General features: G+C 41.8%; 1 protein-coding gene across 1 annotated transcript in view; it reads left to right on the top strand.

Moving 5' to 3' along the window:
- Positions 1-21750, top strand: part of LOC124553268 (ankyrin repeat domain-containing protein 65-like) — a 96570-nt gene extending 74820 nt beyond the window's left edge. The window contains exons 3-4 of the mRNA XM_047127153.1: positions 10551-11106; positions 21176-21750. Of these exons, the coding sequence (XP_046983109.1) occupies positions 10551-11106; positions 21176-21656 (1037 nt within the window). The 3' untranslated portion in view covers positions 21657-21750. The remainder of the gene's footprint in view (positions 1-10550; positions 11107-21175) is intronic.
- The last annotated feature ends 2984 nt before the right edge of the window (positions 21751-24734 follow it).

Genomic DNA, 24734 nt, shown 5'->3' with positions numbered 1-24734 from the left:
AGAGGTGCAGACCCACTGCAGTCCTTGTAGAAAGTGTGGTATTGGTGGGTCTTCAAAGATGCAGACCCACTGCAGTCCTTGTAGAGATGGCCAGCAGCCATCTGTTGCGACTGTGCAGGTGCACAATCACCATTGAAGAGTCTTGCGTATAATAGAGCAAGTCCATAACCACCACTTGTGCACTCACAAAGTTTTTGGAATTGTCTTTAAAACCAGCAATGCTGTTATCCAGTCCCTTGCTGAATTAGTGACACACGTGCAAATACTAACAGTCCCTACTTCTCACATATTGTCCATATACTATGACCAACAGAAATGTGTGCAGTGAAATGAATGCTTTCAAGTTAATAATATGATGAACTGGTGTCAATTACAATTATATAACATAAGAATACAATTACAAAGATACAAAATACATCATTAAAAACATAACAATACAGATAATATTTGTAGTAATAGGGGCTTTACAAAAGAATAGAAATAAACATATACATCAGTGTTACAGGAATGATGACATGTGTACAAAAATAAAAGATCAGAATCACTTTTGAAATGTCAACTTCACACATGAGCATTAAAACAAAACAGAATAAATAAGGTCTAACATCTTTACAAAGAAAATAACAGAGTATTAGAAAAATTCTACAACATAGCTCTCATCAGCTAAACACATAAAGACAGGAAAAACACAAATACACAAGGGTACACAAACATATAGCGGAATAACACAAAAGGAAAGGACAGGGTCTGTTTTCAGTGTAACATTTGGTACTGCAGTCCACCCCAAAACTTCATTCCCTATATCTTTCCTCGTATTTCATCCTTTGTTTCCACCAAAAAAATTCTATCTAAGCATGCTTTCTCCTCGTATATCATCCTTTGTTTCCACCAAAAAAATTCTATCTAAGCATGCTTTCTGTATTTATATGTTCACACATTGCTTGCCTCATCATTTATTTCCAAGAAAATCCTACCTATACCTCCTTCCTGTATTCTATTCATATTTCTTTCAAAATAATTATTTCTGATGGTACAATACTCATTGGGGCCCAAATCCTTTTTTCGCAATGCATTCTTTACCTATTCTCCATAGTCAGTTTCTTATATAGTCTACCCCCTCTTAAGCTAACTTAAATCTACTGAGCTCAGATATATATACCAAGGGACGAGGCAATGCAGCAGAACATAACAAATCAACACAAACAGAAATGACAAAAAAATGCAAATTGGCAAAGCTAGCAGCATAAATTAGCAAAGCAAGTGCAATATTACAACTAATATAAGGCACTGTGCAGGAAACAAGAAAAACTAGCTTAGAAGAGTAACACAAAGTCCAATTCAGTAACACTATGGCTGGCAAACAGCAGCAACTTATACCTAAACACGACATAGCTCAAGCAGAAAAAAATTACAGTAAAAACAACAATGCAGACAAGGGAAATGCATATTCACATCTTAATGTCTATGTAATTAAAGTGGTGCACCATAACAACTTATTGTAAAAAAAATATTACCATGTACTAGAAAAGAAAATTATGTTTTACTGTTACTAGTTCCTTCGTATTGTTCTTTCCTTTCCAAGTGCTCCTTTTTTAAAGAATGTGGATCATAAAATAATTATTTAATAGATCTGTTGACAGAAAGAGTTCACATTAGCAAATGCATTTTATTTTATAAAAGCAATGCTGCAACACAGCTGGAAACCAGATATTAAATGAAATAAGCTACTATGAAAAGCAAAGCATAAAAATATCATTCAGTAGTCATGTGACATTTCATTTCATAAATTAATGGCTCTCAACTCTCGTAGAAAGACACTTGTCATAATCAGGTGTGCAGATGTACGAATATTTCCCATCAATTCATAAGCATTTCAGTAATTAGCACAAAGTGCGAGTAATCATATGTTTTCAAGTAACGAGTGTGTCGCATTAGCGATGAAAGGCACACCCTAATGGCTTGTTCTCCAGGTGTTTGACACAGCTGTGTGCCCACAACGCATTACAAAAATCATATGTTTTCAAGTAATGACGTGTCGCATTAGCGATGAAAGGCACACCCTAATGGCTTGTTCTCCAGGTGTCTGACACAGCTGTGTGCCGACGACGCACGTGCAGGTGGTCACTTAACTTTCTTATGGAAATATTTACGACATTTTTCCGCTACAGTGACAGACTCATATAAAAGTTTCACAGGTCGAGAATTTACGTTGCAAATGTGTAGAAACAAAATCCTATGAATATAACAGCGTCCAAAAAAGTTTCGCCGGCATTGTGATACATTCACGCATCTACACACACATTTCATAATTCTTAAAGTATGATTCTCGGTTTCCAACATCCTTTTTCACAAGTCAAGAGTCCCTAACTTCTATTCATTATTCATATACATATAAACACGTAATCACATTCCTCATATATGGTAGCATCATCTTATTGACATAAACATACCTCAACAGCATAATACACATCGTCGTTGTAAAAATAACATCATAACACCTCAGTCAAATCTCAAAAACGTCGTAGCTTCCTCCAATAATTTCAAAACCTAAAGAAAGTTCTCTGCTCATTTCAGTAGTGTCATCTACCTCAAACGTACTTTAAAAATCATGATCTCATACCAAATACATCATTCAAAGCTCTCATAGTATCACAATGGTTCTGAAAAAATATGAACATTTCACAAAGTACAGACAAAATACAATTTCATAAGTGTGAAGTTACCCAACTGTGTAATTGCGTAAACATCTGTCACTGACGTAGTAAAAAGGTTTGTCTCTCTCAGTTAAATGATCAGATAGCTGTGTAATTTATGTGTTAGAGAAATATGGTACCGATGTGTTAAATTGTATAAGCAAATACCATATTAGCTAGGGCTCCTTGTGCTTGCCAAACACATGGTACACAAAGTAGGCGTGTACCCCCCTGAGGTTTATTGTAATTATACCCTCAGGTGTTACAGATTACAGCTATGGAATGAAATGTATTACAGAAAACCTTTGTATCATTGTACTTCAAATATCTTTGAAAATAAATGTTTTTAGTACAAAATTAATCACTCAAATACATGTCCTGTAGCGCTAAATGTGCGTCTTGCTGTAAGATAATCTCTGGGAAGTGTCGTAGTTATTGTCCTCCGAAAGCTAAGTTCTGCAGAAGTCAATGTACTTACCTCATGATAAACAAAGTGAAATGATTTGCGTATAGATATCATACTTATTACGCTTATTGCCGTGGTGAAGAAAGTACTGTGCTGTAACGTATTGTTGTGCTACAGAAAAGGCTGTTTCCTTGTAGCAATAGCACAAAAGTCACCACTAAAACATGTCTCACTTTATAGAAGAATTCAGAAAAAACTGTGCAGATATAAAACAGATACACCGCAAAAGCAATATTGTAAATTGTCACGCATTAGCAGCGTCGTGACAAAATCGTGTAGCTGTCACATAAACTAACCACTGTGTCATCTGGCATTTCACAGAAAGCACCTCAAATCCTGAATCCACTCTCAAGCAAACCAAAATGTTGCATGAAAATTTCATTAGCAGTACTGGTAAATGTTCTAATCGTGCAACTAACAAGCAAGAATGTACACACACAATTACACTGTGTCGTCTGTTCGCAATAACAATGCATTAGCAATTACTTGTCTAAGTTACCTATGTTCTTGGCTGGATGGTTAGTTAGCTTTTAAACATAGTTGCATGTTAACAGTTTCTCAGTGTGACAAATTGTACAAGTAGCGTGAAGTGACAATTGCAAAGACTAAGTTAAAAAGCAGATTATCTGTCAATAAATGGTTTTACATGTGAAATATGGTGTAAACCTTTACTCTTCCTAGTACGCAGGATTTCAACTTGAATGCAATTATCATGCGGTATTCCTCCGTAAAGAATACGGGAATTTTTCTCAAGGTTAGCGTCAATGTTATTTTTCCCTGAGCCAGCGGTCGCACGCGGCTGCCTGCGGTGTGAGTCATTGTCTGTTTCTTTGTTGGCGCGCGCCGTTACTGGGATTAGAAGGCCTAACTTCCACAAATTCGGCTTGCCGAGAGGGCCCAGCTATGTTTAAAGCTCGCCAGTTCTGATGAAATTCACGTCTGTCGTTTTGTCGGTAGTTTACATAGTTTCTTTCTTGTCTGTCACGCGGTGGAGAATTTCTCTCTGAGTCGTAACTGCGTGCTGGACCGTTGCGTCTAAAGTTATTCTGTCTCCCGTGATAAAAATTGTTCTGGTTGCTAAATTGTCTGTTTCTATGAGGGTCTCTGTCATATTCATTACTATGGAAGTGCGATCTTTCTCTGTAACTATTATTACTCTGCCAGTGGTTGTCATATGGGTGGTGTCTGTTTTGGTCACGATTTACGTTGTAAGAATAGGTTTGTCGTGGCCATTTATTGTTTCTGTCGTCACGGAATTGTGACGGATGTGACCTGTAGTGATTGTTTTCCTGTTTTCGCATCCCGCGACTGTCTATGTCAATTTCCAGTTCTTGTAACAGTCCCTGAAAAGCTTCAATGTCGTCTTTGCAACGTCCTGCTAAAATAATATGCCGTAAGTGTTCAGGTAATTTGATTAAGCAAATGCGGATGAGTTCTGAGGGGCTGTATGGGTTTGACAGGTACTGATTCTTGTGCAACATGTCTTCAAAATATTTGACAAGACTGGAAAATTCAGATTGTTCAAAGTGTTTCATCATCATAATGCTATGTTTTACGCGGTCTTGTGTAGCTTGAGACCAATATGCTGAGAGGAAGGCATGGTAAAATTCTCCTTCACTGTGGCAATCGTGAATGACCGATCGCATTCTTACAGCTGGTTCATTCTCTAAGTAGCCACACATAAATTCTAACCTGTGCTCCAATGACCAGTTGGGAGGAAAACAATGAGAGAATTGATGGAGCCACGCTTGTGGATGAATGTCGTTGGCAGAATTCTTAAATGTTTTGAATTTACGTGTAATAATGAACAGCGTATAATCAAAATCATCGTGTCGGCGAGTAGCATGTCGGTCATTGTTACGACGTGTCGGCGGCTCGATCTCAAAATTCGGTGCCCATTGCCAATTTCTTTCATAATTACCGAAATGCCCTGTGTTATTATTTTGTGGCTGTTCCGCATTTCTGTGTCCCTCTTCCCGTATTGGGGCGCGAGTGTCCTCTGAAATACGTAATTCTTGTATTACCTGTGTCAGCTGATCTTGTACTTCCCGCATTTCTCTTTGGTGTTGCGTATTAATTTGATTCAGATTTTGTTTCAGTTTCCTAATTTGTTCGCACTCTTCTGTGTCATTAAAGACTACCGGTTTTGCGTCATTCAGATTATCATCTACCTTCGTAGATAAGTTAGTGACCTGATCCGAAAGTTCGGCTACTTTCTCTGATAATGAACTAATTTCCTCCATGTGTCTTTCTGAACCAATTTTCAGAGTATCTACTGTGTCCTTTAAGTTTTCCTGAGTTTTTGCAAGTTGCGTAACCGAATCGGTAGATGCAACTGAGTCCATTTTAGCTTGCAAGGTCTCATGATTTTCATGAACAATAGTTTGCAGTTCTTTTATGGCTACTTCGTGATTCTGTAATGCATTTTCATGCCGCGAAAAAATAGGTTGAAAATGCTCACAAATTTGTGTTTTTACGTCATTACACACTTTCTGACACTTCGATACAATGTTATGTAACTCAGCAGTTAAATCTTCACGTGTTTGTTCGAGTGTGGTGTCTAACTTTTGAAGCTTTTGCTGTGTTTGTCTCTGATTTTGTTCCATTGTGTCTAACTTTTTAAGATTTTGTTCCACTGTGTCTAACTGTTGCTGTGTTTGTCTCTGGTGTTGTTCCATTGTGTCTAACTTCTGAAGCTTTTCTCCCATTTGTTGCATTAATTGTAATAACAATGCATTGGTGTCTGAAACACTTTCCTCAGTGCTTTTCGGCAGTGAATTTGCACCGGCAACATTCACATTTTGACAAGCTGACAATGTGTCTTGACTTATTTGAGAAAACGGTGAGGACGCAAAACCTGAATCTACAGTATTTGCAAAATTGTGTCCTATCATTTCGGATTCCTGAGGCGAGCTGTTGCCGACCGATCGATCGATAATGCTTCCCTGTTCACTACCTGTTTGACTGTCTACGCCATTGTTTGACGCCCGCTCCATTTCCCTATGCACAGTTACCAAATTACTACTTTGAACATTAGTTAACTCATTACATGGTGGGGCCAACACACTGCTTTCGTCTTCACTGTCATTTCTTAGTTTACTTTGGAGCCGAGTGTTACGTTTTTCACACGCCATTATTGTCACAATATTTCATACGATAACACAGAAAAGCACAATTTGAATAGCAAAAATAAGAGAACACATTAACATAGCACTGAAAATAATATCTAGTTAATTGCAGCAGCGAAATACTTGGCGCAAAGCTACATGCATGCCACAACTGTTTTACTGTACAACAATGAAAGACTGCAACTACAAAGGAGATTCTCTCTACAATTACGCACTAGCAATAAACAAAAGCTACACTAAATACACAAACTACAAGAAAAAATCAGAAGATTCCAGTGAGGTATCCTAGGCTAAGGGTCGACATATGAAACGTCCCCTTAGAACAATTTAAACATATGAAACGTCCACTTAGAACAATTGTACAAGACTGTGCTTAACCTGGCACACAATAATTTTAGCGCAACGCAATCTGACTATCAAAAATCCCTTCAAAAGAATGGCCCTGAGTAACATTAAACTATACCTTTCACAAATAACTTACCTCACAAAAATCTTCGTTACTGGAACTACTGCAATACAGCGAGCACCACTACTGCCAGCTAAATAAAAGATTCAAACTACTGAAGGCACTAACTACTGATAGGGATAGTTAGCAAATGAAAGATATTAATAGAGAACAGACAATGTATTTACCTTAATATTCATAATTGACATCCAGTATTACAAATTATCAAAACTCCGCCATCTCTCTCCCCACATCCACCACTGCTGGCGGCTCACCTCCAACTGCCCAGCGCTACGCGCTGTTCGCATCCAGCTATAGCAGTTCATGACAACAATGGCAGACAACAATGCAAACTAGCCACATACTGCACACAGCACAGCCAGTGATTTTCATACAGAGTGCTACGTAACGTTGCCAATAAAAAAACATAAACAGCAAACTTACATAAAGAAAACATAAACAGCCTACTTACAGTATACACGGATGGCTCGAAGGTCGATGGTCATGTTGGGTTCGTTTACGGTCATGCACGACATACTGAACAGCGCTCCTTGCAAGATGGCCGCAGTGTTTCCACTGCAGTGCTGGTAGCATTCTCTCGCGCCCTTGAGCATATCTGTCCCTGCATCAGAAGTCCTTCTTCATTTGTAGCGGCTCCTTGAGCACCTTGAGCACCTCGCAAGCTCTCCACCAGTGCTGTCATCGCCATCCTTTGCTAACGGTCATCCAAGAGTCTGTTTACATCCTCAAACAAAGTGGACGATCAGTCTTTCTGTGGACCCCAGGTCACGTCGGAATCCTGGGAAATGAATTTGCTGAAAGTCTAGCTAGATAGACTACTTGTAAAGTCTGGAGATCGGCCTACCGGAATCTGTTGTTCGGTTCAGTATTATGCCGCAAAGTTTTCGGGCTCTTGTATACAGAATGCTGCTCCCTGACTTTGCTGAATAAGCTACGAATGGTAAAGGAGATGACGAATGTGTGGTAGTCCTCCATGCGAGCTTTTCACAAGGACTACATCGTCCTTTACTGGCCCCTCATCGGACATACTTCGCTGGCTCACGGTCACCTACGTTGCGAGGACCCACCAAAGTGTCGCTGTGGTTCACTCTTGAGTGTCTGACATCTTATTGGACTGTCCAGATTTAGCCGCCCTGAGACGGACCTTTAACCTTCCTGGCGCACTGCCTGCAGTGTTACGTGACAGTGCCTGAACAGCCGATCTAGCTTCAAGTTTTATTCGAGAGGAGGATTTTAACATTCAGTCTAAGGGTTGGCATGTGGCCTTGTCTTCCATCCCTTCACCCTACCTGCATTTTAACTCATCCCTGCCCCCTCTGGTGCTGTCTATTCGACTTGGTATTCATCTTTTCAGCTTTTGTGTTTCTCTTGCCATTTGCTCTTAGGCTGGGGATTTTAGTGTGTGGCAGTGTCTGGCTCATCCAATTTTATTACTGCAGTCAGCCATCCAAGGCCACCTGCTATATTGTTTTTAACACTTTTAACAGCTTTTCTACCTTTCCGTTAATGTTTCCAATTTTTGCTTGATATTTCGTTTCCGACTTCAGAGTCTTACACATTTTGTTCCCTCCCAGATTACAAGTAATAATAGCTGTTCATTGCGTAATGGCAACTGCAGTGCCACTGTCAGCTCGTAAAGAATGACGACAGTGATGAGCGTCACAAAAACTGAATTGCACCGAGGAGAGCAGAGCAATACTTGTATCAGGCCTCAGGGAAACTTAGAGGCTGTAGCCAGGTCTTGCTCTTGGGATTTAGCAGGACAGCCAGTGTGACCCTTAGGCTAAAATGTTTGGCGACACCCGATATACGGCATAGGCCCCTAATTTAGCTTTCATTTGTCGTGAATCTCTTGTGTAGCACAAAACTCCAAGCGACTGGAAAAAAGTGCATCCATATAACCAGAATAAAAAAACGAATCTGCAAAATTACAGATAAATGTTGTCAACATTCGTCTGCTGTAGAATCCTTGAACATGTTATCTCTTGAAAGAAAATAAATTTCCTTTATTTAAGAGCCTCTGTGTGCAAATCAGCACAAATTCACAAATAATTGCATGTGTGAATCTCGCCTTGTCATTTGACATGATTATACTGCGGACTCTGGTTGAACGGCAAAAGGTAGTCCATACTCCTAGATTTCCGGAAAGCGTCTGCAACTGTCGCACTACAGCCTGTTAATGGAGATAGCAACAGAAAAGGTTCCTAGACATGTGAGTGGCTGAAAGACTTCTTCAATAATAGAATCTAATATGCTGTCCTTGATGAAGAGCGTTCATCAGTGACAAGGGTACCGGCAGGGTGTTGTGAGAGGACCCCTGTGGTCCTCCACACACATAAATGAGCTGGCAGACAGGGTGGGTAGCACTCTGCAGCTATTTGCTGATGCTGCTGAGGTGCAGAAAGGTGGTGTTTTTGAGTGACTTAGCAATGTACAAGGTGACTTAGACGAAATTTCTTGTTTGTATAATGAATGAAAGCTACCTTTAAACGTAGAAATATGTAAGCTATGGCAGATGATTAGGAAAAACTACCCAGTAGTGCTCCACTACAGCATTAGAAGTGTGCTGCTTTACAGTCACGTCGATTAAATATCCTGGAGTAACGCTGCAAAGCGATATGAAATAGAACGAGCACGTAAGTAGGGTAGAAGGGAAGGCAAGTACTCAGTACATTTTAGGAATGTGTAACTAACCTGTAAAGTAGATGTCTATGGAACAGTAGTGCGACTTATTCTTGGGTACTGCGTGAGTGTTGATCGTCACCGGGTCGGATTGAAGGAAGGGCATCAAAGAAATTGAGGCAGGCTTCTGACATTTGGTAGCAATAGGTTTGAAGAAAATGTTACAGAGCTGCTGTGGAAACTCAAATGTCAATCCCTGGGGGGAAGCTGATGTTCTTTCAAGGAACACCATTGAGAATACGTAGAGAATTGGCTTTGGCAGCTGACAGCAGAACGATTCTGCTGCTACCAACGTACATTTAGCGTAAGAACCCAAAGATAAGATGCTAGGAATTAGGACTTATAAGGAGGCATATAGACACTTGTTTCACTGTTCATTATAATTATCCGGGCTGTTATGCCGTGGTCGATTGATGAATTCTGTGTCGATTCCCAACGTTTCGTCTCCGACTGCGGGAGATATCTTCAAGGGAGTCTGTAGCTCGATGGAAGGTCCAACACACCCACTGGCTCGCTACTGACTGTACTGGGTGTGTTGGACCTTCCATCGAGCTACTGACCCCCTTGAAGATGTCTCCCGCAGTCGGAGACGAAACGTTGGGAATTGACACAGAATTCATCAACCGACCGCGGCATAACAGCCCGGATAATTATAATGGACATGATATTTCCGTCCGTGAAAGTCTACATTTTAGTACTTGTTTCACTGTCGCTCTACTTGGGAGTAGAACAGGAAAGGTAATTACTAGCAGTTTCCTATATACCTGGAGTGATTATGAGCTATAGATTCGCCAGGCCTTGTTTGTATTGCTCCTGATCTCCATATTTAAAACCTTCATTGTTTTGTAACACTGTACTGCGACTAGAAATTACAGAAATAGTGTCATCACCCCTTTCTGTCGACTTCTTGTAAGAAATACAGGTGTTTGATAATATTGTATTGTTGAAGACACGTGGCTATCATCTGTGGCTAGGGAAGGATGTCATGCAGTTGTGATTGACATGTAATGGGCGATATTTACCCGCTGCTGCTGAGCACAGATCACCTATGCCTAATACATGAATTTACGGTGCTGCGTAAGGGCAAATGGCTGTTCAGTGATGCCTTGTTTCAGAAACATTCACAATGGCAGCCGCCAAGGAGGTGCAAGAGGCTGCTGCTACGGGTGCTGGGGAAGGGGCCACGGTGACTCTGGTGGCCGGGGACACGCGGCTAGAGGCGCACAGGGCCGTCCTGGCAGGCAGGAGCCCCGTGTTGGCCGCCATGCTCTGCCAGGACACGCCGGAGGCCAGCAGCAGTGTGGTCGCAGTCCCCGACGTGGAGGGCCCGGTGCTGCACCAGCTGCTGGCCTACATGTACTCCCTCCGTGCTTCCGAGGTGCCCCGCATGGCCCCACAACTCCTGGCAGCTGCCGACAGGTACGGCGTGTGGGGGCTGAAGGTCCAGTGTGAGGAGCAGCTGGCCAGTCAGCTGTCAGCAGAGAACGCGGCGCGCACAGCGGTGCTGGCAGTGAGGCACTCCTGTCCCAGCCTCGCAGAGGTCGCTGTCGCCTTCATAAAAGCCAACTCGCTGGTGTTTGCCACAGCGGGTTGGGCCGATGCGGTCCTCAGCCACCCTGATGAGGTGGTCAAAGTGAGTCAGTTGCTCGGTGGGCCACTAACAGAAACCAGGTAAGTGCGACACAAGATGATCACCTGCATTTCCCATTGTTAAGTGTGAAACTCTGTCCCCATACCTGTGTGTGTGTGTGTGTGTGTTCAAGGCTATAATGTTTGCCACTGAGTTTGTATAGATGTCTCTGTCCTGTAAAATGCAGCTTCATTGATGCCTACAACAGCCATTTGCTGGTACCTCAGAATACTTTTGTTGCCTGGCAGATTAAAAGGGAATTGTTAAGGCTTTCGTCGGCACTTGTTGGCAAACTGCCTACTGGCTTATATCTCGGGTTCTTTGGCCGATGTTCGTCTGATGATTTTACTGACGTTTCGCCAGCACGAGTGGCTGACATTGTCAAAGCTTCACCACTGCCAGTGGTGAAATGGAGCCCACCTCACTGCCACAGACGGGATGACTGGACGATCAATCATTACCAGGATGAAAGAACATAAGAGACATTGCAGGTTGGGCCAGCTTGAGAAATCAGCCGCTTATTAGAGAAGCTGTAGAAATATAAAAACACGTGAATGGCTTCAACAAGAAAGCGGAAAGCCTTAAGGTAAACGGATCCTGGATTCCTGTAATGCAGCGAACGACCGTCGCAGGTAGCAAGAGTACAACTGCACCGGAAATGACCGCGGAAAAGCCCTCAGACATTGATGCAACAGGTACATATGGTCTGTGGCTGTGAGCTCGGCTCCAGTTCATCACCGGCAATGGAGGGTGAAGCTTTGACAATGCCAGCCACTCATGCTGCCGTAACATCAGTAAAATCATCAGACAAACATCGGCCAAAGAAGCAGCGACAGAAGCCAATAGGCAGTTTTGTCACATTCAGACATATCTCTAAATTTAACAGTGTTTACCAGCACATGTCATGAAATAGCCCAAATTTTCGTAGCTTCAAAAATTTTGACCTTTAAACAGTCCCTCATTATTTGTTGTCACTGTTAAATTGCATGTGTACAAAACGTTGCCCTATAGCTTTCTGCATCAGGTATCTCAACAAAGGTACAAACCCTTTGTATACAGCATCAGTCATTTTGCTGTGGGCACAAAGATGCGTTGCTCAGCACATAAGCCGAAGCAGTGATGTGTCTAGTTTGGGGCCAAGACGAGCTGTGCCTCAGACCTCATTCTGTGCACTGTGCAGGTCACTAAAATCCTGTTTGCATAAAGTAGAGTTTAAAGCGGTTCAGTGTGTCTTCTGCAACTGCTACTCACAGTAAAATACCTAGCAATAGTGTCACACTGCGTAAACACAAGAAAAGATGAGGACTAAGTGTGTCACTCATAACCAACACCTGGTACAAAGTAGCCTACTGCAGCACAGATCATGTTGAGCAACAATATATTTACAGTTTTCGATTGATGATGTAGCTAATATAGACCTGAGGAAATCAGTTCGTGTAAAGTAGATACTCAGAGCAATTGCTATTCCCAACTCGGAGTTAACAATCTGAAAATAATTTTCTCAGCACAATCCTTTACTGTCTTTAGACGGTACAAGAAAACTTTTTAAATACATTTAAGGCACAGCAGATGAAACTGTTTCTCATTAATGGCTTGTATAGAAGATTCACAGAAAAGGTGAAGTGAGCGTCTATGCACCCATGTGAGGTTGATCATTATGCATGCAACCTGCGACCAGCTCAAAGGATAAGAACCCAGGCCTAACGGCAGCTCTGGGTGCTCCCATACAGTGTGGAGTGCCCCCATATTGTTTCTCTCTGTTTAGCCATCATGCAGAGCACATGCAACACTCACTCCCACAGAAGGGGTTTAGTGGTCAACATGCTTTGCTTGCATCCTTGATGAAAAGGCGTCATATTTGTCTGCCTGTCTTTCAAGTTTTCCGTATCTTCACAAAACTCTCCAGTTACTACCACAGGATTTCCTTCAGTTAGGGTGCTGCTGACGGCCTTCTCTACCCTACCCATTGCTGCTGCTGTACCTTCTCCGATAACCAGAACATTGAAGAGTCACTGATATTTAACTTCCATTTGTTCCACACCACTTAGTTATATATTCCCCTGAATTTCTGATAGCTAATAAAATTTTTGGCTAGACTTAAATATTTATGCAATACTTTGTGCTGTTTACTTACTAGAAATTTTCTCTTTTGGTTAAATTGGCTGCACTCCCTAGATCATTGATAATTAACTTCTAGCCCCTATTGTTAATTATTCAGCCTGATTCTCTCTTGTTTGGTTAGCATGACATGAAAATTCATGTTTGAAACACGAAATACACTCCTGGAAATGGAAAAAAGAACACATTGACACCGGTGTGTCAGACCCACCATACTTGCTCCGGACACTGCGAGAGGGCTGTACAAGCAATGATCACACGCACAGCACAGCGGACACACCAGGAACCGCGGTGTTGGCCGTCGAATGGCGCTAGCTGCGCAGCATTTGTGCACCGCCGCCGTCAGTGTCAGCCAGTTTGCCGTGGCATACGGAGCTCCATCGCAGTCTTTAACACTGGTAGCATGCCGCGACAGCGTGGACGTGAACCGTATGTGCAGTTGACGGACTTTGAGCGAGAGCGTATAGTGGGCATGCGGGAGGCCGGGTGGACGTACCGCCGAATTGCTCAACACGTGGGGCGTGAGGTCTCCACAGTACATCGATGTTGTCGCCAGTGGTCGGCGGAAGGTGCACGTGCCCGTCGACCTGGGACCGGACCGCAGCGACGCACGGATGCACGCCAAGACCGTAGGATCCTACGCAGTGCCGTAGGGGACCGCACCGCCACTTCCCAGCAAATTAGGGACACTGTTGCTCCTGGGGTATCGGCGAGGACCATTCGCAACCGTCTCCATGAAGCTGGGCTACGGTCCCGCACACCGTTAGGCCGTCTTCCGCTCACGCCCCAACATCGTGCAGCCCGCCTCCAGTGGTGTCGCGACAGGCGTGAATGGAGGGACGAATGGAGACGTGTCGTCTTCAGCGATGAGAGTCCCTTCTGCCTTGGTGCCAATGATGGTCGTATGCGTGTTTGGCGCCGTGCAGGTGAGCGCCACAATCAGGACTGCATACGACCGAGGCACACAGGGCCAACACCCGGCATCATGGTGTGGGGAGCGATCTCCTACACTGGCCGTACACCACTGGTGATCGTCGAGGGGACACTGAATAGTGCACGGTACATCCAAACCGTCATCGAACCCATCGTTCTACCATTCCTAGACCGGCAAGGGAACTTGCTGTTCCACAGGACAATGCACGTTCGCATGTATCCCGTGCCACCCAACGTGCTCTAGAAGGTGTAAGTCAACTACCCTGGCCAGCAATATCTCCGGATCTGTCCCCCATTGAGCATGTTTGGGACCGGATGAAGCGTCGTCTCACGCGGTCTGCACGTCCAGCACGAACGCTGGTCCAACTGAGGCGCCAGGTGGAAATGGCATGGCAAGCCGTTCCACAGGACTACATCCAGCATCTCTACGATCGTCTCCATGGGAGAATAGCAGCCTGCATTGCTGCGAAAGGTGGATATACACTGTACTAGTGCCGACATTGTGCATGCTCTGTTGCCTGTGTCTATGTGCCTGTGGTTCTGTCAGTGTGATCATGTGATGTATCTGACCCCAGGAATGTGTCAATAAAGTTTCCCCTTCCTGGGACAATGAATTCATGGTGTTCTTATTTCAATTTCCAGGAGTGTATATTAAAACTGCTCTACATTTTTTTTTTTAAAGAAGCTGTTTTCGAAACACATCACTATCTAATCGCATTAATGTGACAACCTGTCAAAGGTCTGAATAAGCTCCTTTGGCAGCACAACGTATGTGGGAAGAGAGTCAATGAGTTTCTGGAAGGTACAGACAGGCCAGCTGCACTAGGCTTCTCGGTTTAGAATCCATGGCATGAACAGCACACTCGAGGTAGTCCCATAGATCCTCGATTGGAGTCGTGAGGGGGAATGGGGGGAGTTGTAGGAAGGCTGGGAAATGTGAAAAAGAAAATATTATGCCTGAATCTAGATTTAACGTGACCAGCGAACTGAAATGGAAAGAAGGATGGCATGTTAGAGGAATGTGATGATATCAACAGGATGAGGAAGTTGAGGAAAAGGTCAGCACTGAATAGCAACCCAGGAGTAATTTTGAAGAGTTCAGTGATTTATTTGTGTCATAATTAGCAAAACAATAGCAACAATAATTCGGGTTAGGAAGCCATTATCACTCCCAGAAAATCAACTGACAGTAAGAGAGTATACAACAATAATGAATAGGTATCTCTGTATGTAAAAAGAGAGAAACATCTAATAATCATTGGGTTGCTGTAATAGGGCTAAGGTAAAAAGACATAGTTAAGGGACAATATAAAATTATTGGAAAGAATGAGAGAGGAGAAAGTTTCCTAGAATTCTGAATTAAATACCTACTGGTAACAATAAACACGATCTTAAAGAATCAAATCAGAAGAAAGTGGAAAAGGCCTCTTCTGCCTCAGCTCCTCAAGATATGGAGCACCTTGGTCGCGCCGCTGCAGTTTTGCATAACAGCCTGTCCCAGCATTGACACACATACAGAGCAGAAACTGTAACCGTTATAGATTACTTTTCTGGCTGCTCCAAGAAATTTAGTGTTGATAGCACCACCTACATTTATGTGAGATATGGGGGTGGGGGGAGGAACTGAGTTTCTTCACATGAGAGTAGCAATACTGCTCCCTGTAGTACCATGGCTGTATTCCCTGATGTCTTCACATACTATTACCCTGTCCCTTCTTCTTGTCAGTTTCCCACATATGAGTATCCTCACCTATTTTGTAGAGAACTTCCACAGTTCCTTTCTTATCAGTTCACATCTTCCTATAGCCTCCCATTCTGAATGTGGTATTCTCTTTTCTTGCTTTTCTCGCAGCGCACGATTCATTTTCATTCACTACTCAGCTCCAGTTGTACATTCTCAGATACTTCTTCTACAGATTAAGGCCTGTGTTTGGTATTTGTAGTCTTGTTTTCTGAGGAATGTCGTATTACCCTGCTGGAGCAACTTTCATTGTCCCTCATGTCTATGTTTGTTGCTAGTAGTGTGGTCCCTAATTTTCATAACTTTGTTATCAATGTTATTTCTACTACTACCCAATACATTCATCTTTCTTTTGATTGTAAATCCTAATGCTGTATTCATTAGACTGTTCATTCCATTCAACCGCTCTGGTAATTCTTTCTCACTTTTGCTAATGATAACAATACCATTAGCGAATCCTATCATGAAATCCTTTCATTCTGAATTTCAATTCTATTCCTGAATCTCTTCAGTTGCAGCAGTGATACCTCGATTTTCGTTTTAAGCGATTAGCGTGAACCATTTCTAGCATATTTTGAATTAGTTCCTCTTTCTTCCATTCCTATTTTTCCCTGTCGATTATTGTATATAACTATATGTTACCTGCATTTCCCCTATTTATTAAACTATTTTTAAGGATTTTATATGAGTTGCACCATTTTACACTGCCAAAGCTTCCTAAAGGTAGACTAACCCAATGAACATTCCTTTATTTTTGGTAAATATTGCTTCCATTACCAAGTGCAAGTGCCTCTCTGAGACCTTTATCTTTCCTAAATCCAAACTTATCAGACTATAATAGATCTTAAACTTTCCCTGCCATTCTACTGTATGTTGTTCTCGTCATAAATTTGGATGCATGAGTTGTCAAGCTGATTGTGTGGAACTCTTCACTTATTGGCCTTTGCCTGCTTCTATAGTATTTGCATGACATTTTTTTCTGAAGGTCTGCTTGTATGTCCCTTGTCATAGGTTGTGCAACCAACTTGAACAGTCATATGGGTGTCACTTTCACCAAACGTTATAGAAATTCCTAAGTAATATTATCCAACCAGATTGTCTTGTATGTGTGCAAGTATTCCAAAGCTTTTCTTAAGTTCTAATACTGAGTCCCCTATGTTTTGTTATTTGATAACCATTTCTTTTGTGTCATGTCATCTGATAGTTCCTTTCACTCATAGAGGTCTTCACTATACTGTTTCCAACCTTGCCCTGCTCTGCTTTTAACAACAGAATTCCTTTCTTACTCCTGATCTTGAATGCTCACACTTTTCCAGCAACCATTTTGCTTTGTTTTTCCAGAACTTCCTTTTTCATTGGTTCCTTAGTGACCTGTAATGCTGTAGGAAACAGTTCCAGAAATGACACACTATTTTAATGTTTTGTTTTTATTCAAAAATTTAATCATTTTTTATTATGTAAACACTTCAAAATCCAGGACGTCCACAAAAATTATTACAAATCATTAAACATGAAACTACAATACTAAGAAAAAATTAAGACAAGAAACTATGCGCATGTGTCATTTTATACTTACAATAGGGACAAAATGATAGTGCACAATTTTCAGAAAAAGTAAACACCCTAAGCCAAAACCTCTTGAGGGTTTAATACATATCCATCCATATGTTTCTAAGGTCTGAAAAGATTTCTCACAAAATTCATAACTGTAGCTGGGATATCAGCATACTGTGAGCCCATACCTTACATCTAGTATATTTAATGCACGATTCCCCTGGTCTTGAATGGAAGATGATATTGCAGAACATACAAACACAGTCATCATCTGCACTGAGATCTGAGTTATAGGCTTCCACCCTGCTTAACTATATTCTTTTGTAAGCTTGTCGAAATATCTGTCAATCCTCAGTTAATTTTCACTGGTGCACTTTCTCTTCTAGAAGCTTGTTGTTGGTACAGCTACTCAGAAAGCCAGAAGAAACCAGAGTTATTTTACGTTTCTTTAATGAGCATTGTACTGCAGCACAAACTGGAAATACTTCATCAAATGGTGCCTTGAGTCATCTAGAGCTATCTTTTACAAGTCTCAAAGCTGTTTGTGGAAGTATTCCTCTTCAGATGGTGAAATATTCTGTAAAACATGTGAACATGCAGGAAAATTGGGATATATGTTGTCACGCTTAGGTGGATGTGAATTTTGGTCACCATGTACAGGCGAAGATTGTTTTCGTCCAAGCTGCCGGCCGAGCCCATTGCATACAGGGAGCATGCAGCACTGTGTGTCCCACGAGCCAGAGAGGCGGCCGCCGTTTATGCCTTCTTCTCACTCTCCTTTGGCAACAGGATTGCTTGGATGTTGGGCAGGACAAAAGCCTCTGTGGTGATGTCAGAGGGCAGCTTGTTGCGCATCTTATTGTTGCAGATTGCAGGTCCAAGTGGTGCAGGGTTACGTATGTCTTATTGTTGCAGGCTACAATTCCATCCAGCTCAAGCACTCAGCTGCGAGGTACTCAGTGACGGCGGCGAGGTAGAATGGTGCCGAGGCACCCACAGGCTCTGCATACTTAGCATTGCGCAAAAGAGGGTGGATTCTGCTGACTAGGAACTGAAGCCCAGCCCTGCTTGAGTGGTACTTTCACTTTCCCTTGACTTAGCCTCCCTTTTTGCGTGTGGACATTTCAGCTAGCTAAGTGATGCAGGCGAACGAGAGGGCAGCAACAGTGTGACCTGGAGTGAGTCAAGCAACGTTAGGAAATCCACTCTTAGTATTAACCACACATGCTTCTATACCTTATGCAGTGGCAATGAGCTAACGCATTTGGCACTGGGTGACGTTGGGTGTGTTTCTAGGAGGTTTGAAACTTTCATTATAATGGGTCTTCCTGGGCCCAAAAATGCAAACGTGTATTGGCTGAAGTTGGCAATTACAGTGGGATAGTAGGCAAAATAGAGAAACTCCGTTTTCATAGGCACATTTCAGCACTTGAACATGTTTGAGATTCCAGCAATCGTCATCAGTGATAAACACTTTATTCTCTTTGCTTACCTTAATGAAACTAGAAAAATTTCTCCAGCCATTCATCCACTTTCTGGCCCTATTTCTAGAGTTCTTCTAGGTATTCCATCAGTTAATTGCTCTTTCGGTTTTTTCTGGGGTAGAGTAAAGCTGGAGGTATAAAGTTAGCAGCAGAATTCATGCACGCTAATGTTGTAATGTGCAACCTCCTTTCAACAATTGTAAGTACCCCCACTTGTTTCTCCAGTCATTGCAAAAATTTTTTGCCTCATGTCCACACATGAAAGTACAGATAAATTCATGCTGGTGAAATTCCTTCTTTATTGAGGACATTCATATAGCGTGTAAAATCTGTTAACCTGAACTCTATTAAATACCATTGCATGAGCCAAAGTAGCAGCTTCCAGCTCCCTTAAAGATAAATCAGGATTGTGTGGCATAAATCCATTCAGTCAGTCAGTCAGTCAGTCCTTATTAAATTTTTGAGAGATACTATTTTGTTCTGCGGCTTAGTAAGCTAGTTCCTTTGGGACAGTATATCCTGCATAAACCCCTCGTCAAATGTAGTCTGAAACCTCTGACCCTTCGTTTGTGGCATGCCTTCAGAAAGTCACCTGTGATACACCAAACAGTCTGGCTGCTCTCAATCAGCCGATTTCATTCTTGTTTACTATACTGATGGCCCTTTCCATGGCTTATTTATCCCATGACGGGCATGTAGTCTTTCGGACAAACATTTTAACAAACTGCAAAAATTTGGTGGGAATTGGGATCCAAGCTCTTTTATGGTATTAGTAGTGCTATTGCAATGTATTTGTAAATATTTTAAATGGTTTTATTACGTCAGTTGATCAGGCAAAAATGAGTCGTTTTGCCATTACTCATGACATGTCATTTTATGGTATACATGTAGACATAGATGAAGCGACTTAGTTGCTCTTTACCATAGCCTCGGATTCCAAACAACAGGGTCTATTCATACACAGTCCCATGATGCTTTAACTTGATTTTGGTATCTCTGTGCACTCTGTGTTCTAAAATGAAGTAGCAACATTGCTACTATGTAGTAAATGTCACTGTTGTTCCCTGTAAACCAGTGGACACAACAGAGGTAGGCAGTGGAGCACCACCACCACCACCACCACCACCACAACCACCACAACCATTGGTGGACCTAGTAAAGCACTATAGGGGTCAACACGATTTGCAGGCTGTTAAATATTGTAGACTTTTTCACGATTCACATTCTATACCTCATTATTCAATAGGACAGGTTATGGAATGTTACATAAATTTTCAAAAAACTTATTCATCCAGAGTACATGATGTATGTAAGAGTTCATTAATTTTTCATTCCATTTCATGGATTTATTTTAACTGGAACAGTCGTATTACCATTTTAGTGCGCATCTGATATTTTAACAGAATGGATCTGGGCATATGGAAGATGAATATTATGTTGATAAGTTGTAATAAATCTCTTGGCAGAATAAGAAAAGTACATATCATTTATTTGCTTTGTTTGTCCAGAAGTTGCCACATTTTAGTTACCAGCACATGCCACACGTATTTTACAATATGTATTCTTTTTTAGGATGGCTGTAGTGAACTTGTCAGATACAAGTGACACTTTGTGTGTGTGTGTGTGTGTCAGTGTTTCCCTGTTTTTTCAAATATGTTCATCTAGAAGACTGTACACTGTTACAGGCTTCAGTTGTACACACACACACACACACACACACACACACACACACACACACACACACACGATGGAGAAGTAGTAGATTACGTGCCATTGTTACATGTAAAATGTTTTGATGAATTTCTTTTATGTGAAACAGAAGCTGGCAAAATTTGCTGATAAAGGTCACCAAATATACCAATAAGAGGTTTGAAGGATTATTTTGCTTTAACGTCAGGAAAGTCTTTAACATGTAAATGTAAATTGTTTTGTGTGTAATCTTTGATAGTTTCACTGAGAACTAGTATAAGCTTCCTGAAGCATCTATCGTAGCGGATATAATGACTGCTAAGAAACAGCACCCCTAGTTGAAAGAAAGTGAGTTACAGCAATCAGCGTGTCGGAATTTGACAGATGAAAATCTTGAGAGGTTGCATAAACAAACTTTTAATGGATAGTGGTTGAAGACAGAACCACTATACCTTAATATACGAGTTTCGTATCATAGAAGGGGAATATAGTAGGGTCGTTGTTGGACATATGTATACATTTTTGGTTGTATGTTTTCTTTATTAAGTGTGTGTTTTAAGGAAGGTGTGAGAATTTTTATGTTTTGTGCAGGAGCCTTCCTGGAAAGAAGATTAGCCGAGGACTGATCCAGGCAGCTAAGGAGGGGGCGGTGGAGGAGCTCAGGGTGCTTCTCGCGACAGGGGCGAAAGTGGGGGCGAGGGACGAGGACATGTGGACTGCTCTGCACTGGGCAGCTGAGAGGGGACACCTGGAAGCAGTAACATGTCTGTTGGAAGGTGGAGCAGAGGTGGATGTCGGGGACAGCAGGCAGAACACGCCGCTGCACTGGGCTGCATACCGCGGTCACGTGGCTGTGACACGGCGATTGCTGGACTCCTCTGCTGACCCCGATGCCAGGGATAAGTATGGGTGGACGCCGCTGCACTGTGCAGCAAGATGCGGCCACACAAAGGTGGCGGCTGTGCTGCTCGATGCAGGAGCTGACACTGAGGCCAGGGACGCACACGGGCACGAACCCTGGGTCATCGCCAGGCAGAACGGCAAGCAGCAGCTCGTGGAGATGCTATCGTGAAGGATTCAGTTCAACAAACATCTCTGCAATAATGCTGAAATGACTCTCTGCATCTGTCTGTGATATTGTTCTAAATAAAGAATGCAAAAGTGAATACTGCAGTCCATCATTTCTACTCACCTTTAAGTAGGACTCAAATACAGTGGTCTCATTATCATAGACTTCGTATTCTGTGCTGTGCGAGGCAATTGGGGTTAAGCAGCCATTCATGCAAGGTGCCTGCCACACAGACTTGACACACAAATGATTAGACAAGCAATTCTACACATTGATAGAATACAGTACAATCATACAACTGTTATAATGATAATTGTTCATGGTCCTATGTCATAATGCAGCTGAAGCATCATCGTCAATAGTATAAAAATCAGTTAAATTCTTATAAAGGAAAAGGACACAGCCAACTTTCCAGATTAAAAGATAAGAATATGTTTCTATGATATAAGACGGTATCTATTTCTGCGTTTGCTGCAATAATGGAATAGTTCATATATTTTATTATTGTGTCATACTGGTAGTATAATTCGCATTACCTTATGTGCTGGTCATTTGTAATTGTAAAAGCAGTTCTTGTTTAACTACAGAGAAGCAAAGCACAATCTCAAATCTCATGATCTTCATCTGGCTGTAATGCTGCTGACATGAAACATGTTACGATCTGACAGACAGTGTTGAATACCCCCACGTATGGGATGCCTTGGCAAATCTCACTACTTTACACATTTCCGTTCTTTCAACCTTCTGTGCATTCTCCTATCCAGGTATCATCAGATGAGCGCTTGTAGCAACTCTGGACAGACAGGCGCCATTGCTGACAGCACCCTCACTACCCCAGTTGGCAGTCTTTGTAACTACAGATTGCAGGAATTCTACAGCCGATACCAGAACGTGACGTACTTCTGTAGACAACTAGGTCACGAAAAGGAGCACTTCACGATAGATACATATGCCACCCCAATCCAAAAAAAGGAAGAAAACTGTACTTGTTACATTTTATGGAATAGCTATGCAGATAGATAGAACTTGGCAGTTTGCAGAAAACAAAAGGAGTTCTGGAAACTGGGGTGATGCAAAACATTTTTTGATGTGTGTATTATGCTGTCATGATATCAGTATCTAGGCGCTGAATTAATGAATCAGTTTGCAGAAAACGAGACTGCCGACCATATTGTTTCCTCATTTCTGCAAACTGATGTCCTTCATGTAGTTGGTCATTGGACATTGAGTCAAATATTGAAGAGTCGGAATATTTCGTAGTCGGAGCAACAACAGCTTTAGCTATACTCGTACATTGTTAGTGTAAAGAAATTTACAGAAATTCTCCAAAATTTTAAATATCGATTAAAATTTTGTTCTGAGAAGGGATGAAAATGCCTCAGGGTCACATTAGCTGTATAGAGGTTCTTTTATTAGACAACACAACCACCATTATAGGTCTAATGTACAGTGATAATTACACTGCATAAGGCTAGGAACGATGTAGGATATACCAACATTGAAGTTGTAAACTGATCAATTGTATAACCAATGGAAATGTTATCAGATTAGCTTAACTCTGAATTCTAGAGGCTAAAGTGAACGTCTAAAGTGTCAAAACTCATTACTCATTAAGAGAGCAAAGCTTTGTTACAACCATCCCAGGGTGTTATATGGTGACTCCTTATTAAATGTGGTCTTAAAATGAATTTTCGATTGAAGAGGATAGTAGTTAACATCTGCAATTTCTCCATCATGTGGATAAAAGCATTGTTCACTTAGATTGCTCATAAAACTGTGTTAAGTGACGAAGGAGCTACAACAGTGTATCCAGTGATAGATTCTTGGACCCTGCTAGTGAGAGTTCATCTTGTATGGGGTCTGTTAGGGTGGGCAGTTGTGACACTCGCCTAATAGAATTCACTTTGAGGAACTAATATGAACCAAAATAATGGGCGGGGTAGGAAATGAATGTCAAATGAATGATGGAAGCACTAGGTGGTTTAGTCATCACTTGGCACAGTTTTATTGGCAGTCTACATGAACAATGGTTTTATCACCATGATGGAGGCATTTCATGTGCAACAAGAACGCTATGGGCATGTAAGGCATGTCAGAGCTAACATCTGACTAGGTGGGATGGTTTAATTTTTCTCTATTTGTACACGCTCAGCTCTACATTTCACAAATTTGCATTCTGGTCTACGGCGATGTGCAGTGTCACTCCGTCAAATACTGTAAAATAACTGACTGAGATATTTGTGTCCCTAAATTGGATTATGTTGACTGTTGCTGTAAGCGTGTCCTACACATGAAATCTTCCTTTACTAGATAACTGAAGCAAGCTGTTGGAAAAATTTCCACATAGTAAGTCACAAATGTTGATTTGCTTCACTCAAACTGCACACCCTTACTGAGTGGTACCCATATCAAACCTATGACCTACTAGGTAGAAACTGCAACCTACTGGATTAGTCAGGTCTGCCTTTCTCTACAGTTTTTACTCTCTGCAGCTCCCTCCAGTATCATGAAAATTACTGTCAGATATCTTGACAGATGTCCTATCATCCTCTCCCTTCATCTTGTCAGTGTTTTTCATACATTCCTTTGCTTGTATTTTCTGGGGATGACCACCTCATTCCTTATCAGTCCACCTGATTTTCAACATTCTTCTGTAGCACCACATCTCAAATGCTTTGATCCTGTCCTGTTCTAGTTTTCCAACGGTCCATGTCTCACTATCATATAACGCCGCGCTCGAAATGTACGTTCTCATAAATCTTCCTCAAACTAAGATCTATGTTTGATACTAGCAGACTTCTCTTGTCCAGGAATGTCTTTTTTTCTCTGTGCCGGTCTGTTTATTATGTCCTCCTTGCTATGTCCATCATTGGTTATTTTTCTGCCTAGATGGTAGATTCCTAGACTTCATGTACTTTGTGATAACCAATTCTTGCTATTGTCATCTGTGCTTCTTCTCATTGTATTCGCGTTTCTTCGATTTAGTCTCAATTCATATCTTGTAGTCCAGTAGATTGTTTATTCCATTCAGCAGATCCTGTCATTCTTCAGTTTCACTGAGGATAGCGCTGCTATTAGCAA

The sequence above is a fragment of the Schistocerca americana genome, chromosome 11 (assembly GCF_021461395.2).
Source record: "Schistocerca americana isolate TAMUIC-IGC-003095 chromosome 11, iqSchAmer2.1, whole genome shotgun sequence".
NCBI lineage: Eukaryota > Metazoa > Arthropoda > Insecta > Orthoptera > Acrididae > Schistocerca > Schistocerca americana.
This window is presented reverse-complemented; position numbering and strand designations above follow the sequence as displayed.